The sequence below is a fragment of the Leptosomus discolor genome, chromosome 17, assembly GCF_034619465.1.
Source record: "Leptosomus discolor isolate bLepDis1 chromosome 17, bLepDis1.hap2, whole genome shotgun sequence".
Classification (NCBI taxonomy): domain Eukaryota; kingdom Metazoa; phylum Chordata; class Aves; order Leptosomiformes; family Leptosomidae; genus Leptosomus; species Leptosomus discolor.
Window position 1 is genome coordinate 13,555,407 of NC_141407.1, and position 8,122 is coordinate 13,563,528.

Here is an 8,122-nt window from a genome sequence, read left to right on the forward strand (position 1 = left end):
CTACATATGAAAATCAGGCTTCTGCTAGTTTTACTGTTTTTAAATTGTTAACTAGACAGGTTTATGAGCTAAAAAGAAAGTGACACAGTTCAGTTGCATATGCTGGTGGCATACGTCAGGAATGCAGGGTCAGGAGTTTGACCACCGCATTTGTGACTGAAAAACTTCTTTTTCAGAGTAGACAAATACGTAATTTTTCCTCATTTTTCTTTTAATAAGCCAAATCTCTGATATAAAACATGAACATGGGTACAAGTCTCATAATTTTAGGTAGCTAAACTACAAAGTACCAAATAGATACGAATCTGCAAAAGCACCAGTATGTTCCAGTTCACTCGCAGTCGCCATTTAGATCAAAGAACACTCTCACTTTTAAGTCATGAATTCCACCATATTAAGCACCGAAAGAGAACATTTTTCTTTACTTATGACTGTGCGGTCCCACGGATACAGGCGACAACACAGTCTGAACTGGTATTTGCAAGTTGTGATAAGGCAAACAGCCTGATTTTTATTGACACACGTTGAAATTCCATAAAAGTCAGTCGACCAGCTGATCAATTTCTCTTAATTTTTAATAAACCTTAACTGGAATCTGACTAAATGTGAGACAATAAGCAATGTAGTTTTATTTTTCTGTCAGAATTGCTTGTAGACAGAAGTGACCCTGTCAGCAATCAGTAATGAATAAGTATCATATCACCAACCCATACTACCTAAGTAGTCAGCATCTCTGCGGGCAGAGTGTGCTTTGCTGTACCCAGGACCTGTTATTTCTGCTTTAGAACAAATTCCTGTTCTGCTCTGCAAGTCCGGTATTTCACAACGCGTATAAATGCAAAATTATTTGTCAACTTTCTTCTGTTTTCAATTCCTAGGCAGCAATTCGGAAAGAGCTAAATGAATACAAAAGTAATGAAATGGAGGTACATGCATCAAGCAAACATTTGACAAGGTCAGTTTTACCGCTGTTTATTTCCGTTGCCTGCTAAACACAGTCTGCTTGAGCCGTGATGTAGATTTGGCTCTTACATGCTGGATGTGGGAGAAAAACACATAAAGGAAGCTTTATTTTTTTAAAGAAAACAGAAGCATTTCTCTTCCTGTTCAGAACCTGGCTTTTCTGATTATTTTTTTTTCCTGCTTTGATTAGCACGTACTGAGAAGCCCCCAGACCTTCTCCAGAAGTTTGCACTTTGCACCAAAGACTCAAAAACTATGACCAAAAAAAAAAGAAATGTAGGGTATAACATAGAAAAAATATTATTTGTTAAAGTAGATGAACAACTTAATATACTGTATAAAGGGGTTTGAATTACACATACTTGAGCGTGCAGCCTGATTATCACAAACACTGCAGCTTCCCTGGTAAGAAATTTAAAATCCTACAAACCTAAGCAGGGAAAAAAAATGAGAGAGAGGCTGGTTCCACCGCCCTTGCTACCTGCAAAAAGGCCTCGTTAGTTTGAGACAAACTGAAACAACAATCCATAACTTCCTACCATTTCTGTCAGGCCTCTCGAGCAAGTCCAACAGCTTTTAGCACCATTTTCGGAGTCGCTGGGAGCACAACGTACTCTTGCAGTGTCTGTAAACGTCCTCAGGTGTGCCGGCTGCTAAGGAACCAGGTGTGCAGTCCGGCATTCTGGGGGCTCCCTTCGGCAGCGCCTGCGCCCCCATTGCCGTGCTTCCTCCTGAACTGGGAATGAATTTCAGCCCAAGTGAGCTTGGGCTGGTCAGTGGAAAGGTGGTCTAGGCAAATACACTTGAGTCCTATCTGCAACGCACGTGGCTCTAAATGCCATTTTTATATAATTCTAGACTGTTCATGCAATTGTTAGGGCCCTTTTCACATTACAGGACTCAGACTCGAGGTTTATGGCAAGACATCAGTGACAGAATGAAATACAAGAAAAAAAATGGGATGGCTGCAGTTTAAGGCCTGAAAGTGAGATATACCTTCTCTAATGGAAGGTACCCGGGGCATTTAAGTAGATAATAATGATAAATTTTGAAATTTCTTCAGGATATTAGGAGTAAACAGGCTTACAATTTGCAATTAGTGCTAAGGCATTACAAATGATTTGGACTTTAATTACATATCTCAGGCAAAAGAACAAGTCTACAGAACAAGAGTATATTTACTCCAGACAGCCTCTTGAGACTATCGAACGTTAAACCAACAGTATGTCCTCGTATTTTCTGAAGCATCAGCTCAACATTGCTTAACTCTTACAAAACAAGAAGATCGCTGCACAATAAAGAATATTTCTACCAATAACAAACTGTGGCTTAATTCCAAAAAGAAAAAACCCGACAAAACCAACCCCGCACCTGTGTTTGCACTTGCACTCCCAAATAACTGAAAACTGGTTAGACTGGGCCCTGAGGGCTGACACTGCACGACGTCATGGCATACATGTAGAAATGTGCTGGTGAAAAGCTGGACTTAAAGTCGCTAACACTCTTCGATCTCCCACCTTCCTTACGCACCCAAAAGTCCCAACACTTGTTCCCAACTTTTGCTCACCACAGACCACCTCTAAAATGGAAAACATCTGGCGACTGCTCATTTAAACAGAATGAATACGTTCTTTTAAAGAAAAGGTTTTTGTTAATCTAACAGGGAATTTTTAAACATTATAGATATATTTTTAATTTCAAAGTGTTTTGTAAAACGCCTCTTATTTCTCCTAGATTTCACAGGCCATAGAAATTTTCTTCTGAGAAGAATCCGTCTTTACTTTTTGATATCGCTGCTGAACACACATCAGGGAATACATGAGTCTTTCCCTCAAGTTCAGTCCAGGATACCTTGATGTTTATGTGAAAGAAGGACTCTGCAGATGAAGCCTCTGCAGCACTTACGTACTGAAAGAAACACCAGAGCTGTACTTCACTCTGAAGTCAGAAGAGCGATGGCCTGTGGAGTGGGACGATCTGCTGAAAAAGACTGAAGTAAAGCTACCTGAAAGAACCTACCACTCTCCTTTAACGCTTGTTTTAAACTGTTTTGCAGTCTATCGTGGAAAAGGAGATGTTGTGCATGTACAGGCGTTACCATTCCAAGGCCTCTGACATAAACGGACATGACACAGTCATTCAGTATTATGTTGACAAGACATTTTGAACTTACCCGAATTAGTTTGTAAAACACTTAAGTTCATGTTCTAAAAACTAATTTAATGTATTATAATTTCGTTCTTTTTTATATAATGTCTAACAGAATCACAGCTGCAAGCATTTTTGATTCCTGTTACTTTTGTTCTTTAATTAAATGACTACTTATTGCAGGAAATGAACACGTTTCCTAAAGCTCTTTTTTTCCCCAGGGCCAGTTGGGAAGGGAAGAGATTACAATTATTATGCACCAGATCATATCGCTTCTTTACCAACACAGAGGCTTCAAAAGGATGACCTTAACTAACGTTTGCCATCTTGGTCCAGATCCTAACCAGCATCGTGATTGTCATTCCACAGTAGCGGAGGCTCTGGCCCTCTAGAGAATGACAATTCAGCTCACCGTTAATTGTCATTCACAATTACCAAATTGGACAACCATGGCTAGAAAGGTAACCGTGTGCTTTGGTGTTTAGCAAAGAAATGATTGTAATGCTTTCTTGACAGTAAGAAGAAAAAAAAAAGTTACTAAATGCTAATAACAGAGCAAATAGAACTGGTTGAGAAAAATGTAAAGCTAGACATTCAAATAATGCTTGACATCGAGAAGCATCTGAGAATTCTACTCAAAATACTACAAAAGGAAAAACTTAGGAAAAATAAAATCATAGGCTGACAGCTGGACACCGTGCCCGAGGAGAGCGCAACAAAATGGCATGGGCTCACAAGACGAGAGGTTTAAATGCCGTCCTTGCAGGAAGTTGTTCAGTGCTAAAAACTTGAAAAAGGCGCTCTTGACCGTGTAGCTTCGTTGAGATTAACTCCATGAAGTGTGAAAATAATAGAAGAAAATAGAGTATGTTAAAGTGTTTGTAGGGATAAATTGCTGCGAGACGGGGAAAGAATCAACGCAACCAGGGGACAGACTCACTTTCGCTTCTCTTCTGCTGCTCCGTGTGGGGATGAAGTAACACAAAGGGAGCGCTGCTCTCCGGCCAGCTAACGGGAAGGGAGGGGAAGAACGTGCAGTGCCGCACCTAAAGCATCCGTCAGGAAAGGCAGCGCTAGGAGGAGCTGAGGAATCATGGGAGATGTGGCACCCAGGACTAACGAAGCTCCCTGGCTTCCTTGGAGCTGGCTGTCATTCTGTACAACTTGCTCATGTTTGACTCATGGGACTATCAGTTGAAGACTTGAATTACCCACTTACTTGATCCAAAGAAACTCTTTTTTTTTTTTTTTCCCTATTTATTGCAATTTTATAACTTGCTGGCTTTTCACAGAAATATGTAACATTATAACTAGCCTTTCAACATACTGTTATTCATCAATCATTTTAATTCTATTATCGATAAAATACTATTAATTCTAAACAACATTATAATTCTAGCCCAGGTATAACATAGAAAAAGGCTAAACAGAAAGGAGAGACGTTTTTTCAGCAGAAGAACCATTTTTAGTTTGAGAACAGTAGATGACCCGCTGTTAACAACAAACTTGGCTGATAATCCATATGAGTAACACTCCTATTTAGCAGCAACGCATACTTACACCAGTAATAAAAATATTGTATAAAACACAGTAAACCAATGTTGGAAAATACAATAAAAAGAAAAATATTTCAAGGGTAACTTAGAGCAGATTTTTAAATTTCAAACAACGCCTACAAGCTGAATTACTAAGGCGACTTAACCACCCTATAGCTACGCATCCAGACGCTTCGCCTCATGCCGGTGTTCTCGCTGTTCTTCCATCACAATCATCCCAGCCTGTTTCCTGCTTCCGTCTGGGAAAGGACAGAAATTTGGGACGACCTCAGCGCCACCCGTGACCGCTGTCAGCTGGCTGGCGGGCAAGCCCGTCGCCTTGTCTGGAGACCGCGCGGGTTCCCTGGGCCTTGGGGAGGCCGTCCTGCTTGTGCCGCGTCTTCCCAACGGAAAACCCGACAGCCCTGCCCTGCGCAGCTCCCACCACCACCGCGGCACCCAGGGCTCCGCTCTGAACCGCCCCTGGGGTTTCCCAGGCACAAGCTAAAGAGAGAAGCGCAACCTCCCGCCGCTGAACGTTGCCTTTGTGAACGCTCCCTTGTGACACGCTTCCCGTTTTTACACTGTTAAATGTGATTCTACCTGCCCCAAGGTGTCAGAGGTTCACGGGGTGAGGTAAAGACTGACCGGCGGACAGTAACATTTCGTATCCATTTCATCGTGCGCCCTCACTAAGAACAGCAGTTGTATTATTCTTCCCACATGCACTCACCGTAAGAAAAGAATTTGGGCTTCGCAGTGCATTTCTTAAAACCTTGTGCAGTTAAGAGAAAAATACTGTTTCACGTACAGATGAAATTCAATTAGACCAGTTAAAAAGTTAATGTCTCACGAGGTCCATCTAGTGGAGATGACCGTGATCACAGGCTCAAAAAAACCCCCCAAATATCAGAGGCTCAGAAAAATGAGAAAAGCATTAAGTACACTTAAGTAGATGGGATGAGTGGGCCAAATTATTTACCGGCAATTTCAATATAACAATTTCCAGAGACAACACAGCCTTGTATTTTAATAATTAATTCATACAAAATATATTTCATTTATAACTCTTTCTGTTTACAACAAACCGTTTCCCCTCAATGAAGTCCAAGAACAGCAATTACTCTGCGTTCTCAGCGCATATTGGGCAGAAATCTGTCACAACCATTTCTGATCTAAGAAGCTGTTTTTTAAAGATGGTATTTTCAATAAGGAGAAAAGCAATCTTTTTCATAAAGCCATAGTTTAGTTGTGGCTGGTAAGAACCTCGGTCCTTTCCCAAGGCCACTGGGTCCCACCCCCTGCTCTGACTGAGGCAAACTGTGAAATGACAGCAGGTTGCTGGGTGCGTGCCAAGTTCAGGCTACAATCTGTGAGTTGGACTTTTCTTTTTTCTTTAAATTAAAGACAACATTAACCCAATGATACAGAAGTAATTTAGAAATCAATAGATGTTCCCATTTTCTTTGAGCGCCTCTGGCGGCTTTCTACCTTAACTTTACCTCAAAATTCAGTTTTAAAATCATGTCATTTTTCTCTCTGAAAGTAAACTTTAGGAAACAGTTACTCTCAGAAATTATGAAGTATAAATCAAAGATATATGAAGTACCTGTGGGACAGACAGACTGCACGGGCAAGCCAACAAAGACAAGTCGGGTGGTTAAAGAAACTGCTTAAGTATCACCAAAGGTGCAGACAGCGGTGAGGTTCAGCAGGGAACTTCTACTGAATAAATATTTTGGAAAAAAGACAGGAGGGTTTGAAGGAAGTCAAATCAACATGAGACGTCAGTAACAGACGACAGTTTGAAATGATGAAAGCCAGTCTGTTAGACTTTTTAAAAAATATTAGACAATATCAACAGCAATATAGCACAATATCTGCATTCAGAACTCGCTAGAATGAAAATAAAGATGAGTTTGAGAGTTATAGACTGAGCCCTTTCAGTAACGTAGGAGAAAAAAAATTACAGAACACTACTGTAGGTAAAGGTCTCTGTTGATGACAGGAGCAGTACTAGGAATGCAGAAAGGAAACTGGGGAAAACCAGAAGAGTTCAGAGGGTAGAGGGGGTAATGGAAGAAGTGACAAGGACGTGCGTAAGTGGATGAAGTTAAAGTCAACCACGGACAAACTCAGAGGTAACGGAACGTAAAGTCAGGGCTACAAAGCAATGAGGTTGCGGACAGCTGTTACCCCCAAACTGGCCGATATATTCCGTCGAGACCTCTGCGGCCCAAACATCAGCTACAGTCAAGCGCGCCCCCTCTTCAGCCTCGCTCCTGAAGCTGTGAGGTTCGGTCAGCGCAGCGCTGGGGGAGCTCAGGCCCCCGAGGTGGCGGCAGCGTTAATGCAGAGTCAGCTCCATGAGAAGGAGGCAGCTCTGCAGGTGGCAACACGGCCCAGCCCTGACACCCACGCTCCGGGAGTTAACGCTCTACATCTGTCACTTCTGGAGCACTGTGAGCTTTTAATTCCCATTTTTAAGAGAACTTAAATGAAAATTTTTAAAAGTATTGTTCTGAGCCTGGAAAGTTTACAGTATATCTGTGCAGGATGGCAATCTAAAAAAGGCAACAAAGAGGTTGCTAAGGAACTACAAAATGCAAGGTAGTTTTTTGTTTAATTTAAAAGCCAATTAAGAGAAATATTAGCTTAGAAGTTGCACATCATAAATATTGCGAAGAAACTTTCTAGCTGATACATGGCAACAAAGGAGAAGTGTAAATTCTGACTCATTGGCTGTTTTCTTAGAAAATCTTCTGATATCTAAGTATTTGGAACAGATCGTATCAGCACGTAGGATATTTCTGAGCTACAGAGAGCAGACCCTCTTGCTAGCTGTTGTCTTACAGAAAATATTCACGCAGCAGTAAGTTTTGACTGATGTGCAAGTACGCATTACTAATTAAAATCAACAGAGTAATGATATCATTTTAAAAAAAGACAGACATATATTTTTCTTGAAATATTTAATACAACTATTTGCAACACACTTCAACCACAAGTGTTTAAAGTTTTGTTCTCTCTTACAAACTGCTACTGAAGCCTAACACCGCAGACAAACAGGACTGAGATCAAACAGGTGATCCCTAAATAACTTCTGACTCTGTTCTGGATCAGGCAAAATGGGCATTCTGTACACACAGACCCAAAACGTAGATTCAAAGTGAAATGCAAAGTGATTGCTCTGAAAGTCGGTTAAATAACCTATAAAAATTGTTACAGACTATATAATAAAATAGCATATGCTAAAAATCCAAAAATTTACATATTGCATTTTAGCAGATTCAGCAAAATAATTCCAAATCTTAAATATAAAAGCAGAAGTCTTATCCACAAAGGTTTTAATATTATTAAGGAAAATATGCTTTCATTACAAGACTTGCCTTGAGTGTAAAAAAAAAAATTGTCAAATTTTACATTATAAAATTGTTCATATTCACCTCGACTTTCAGAAAGGCGTCCGAAGAATA

General features: G+C 40.6%; 1 protein-coding gene across 1 annotated transcript in view; it reads left to right on the forward strand.

Moving 5' to 3' along the window:
* The window catches only part of PHACTR3 (phosphatase and actin regulator 3), a 110,057-nt gene extending 109,065 nt beyond the window's left edge, over positions 1 to 992 (forward strand). The window contains exon 12 of the mRNA XM_086474660.1: positions 879 to 992. Coding sequence (XP_086330786.1) covers positions 879 to 992 — 114 coding nt within the window. The remainder of the gene's footprint in view (positions 1 to 878) is intronic.
* The last annotated feature ends 7,130 nt before the right edge of the window (positions 993 to 8,122 follow it).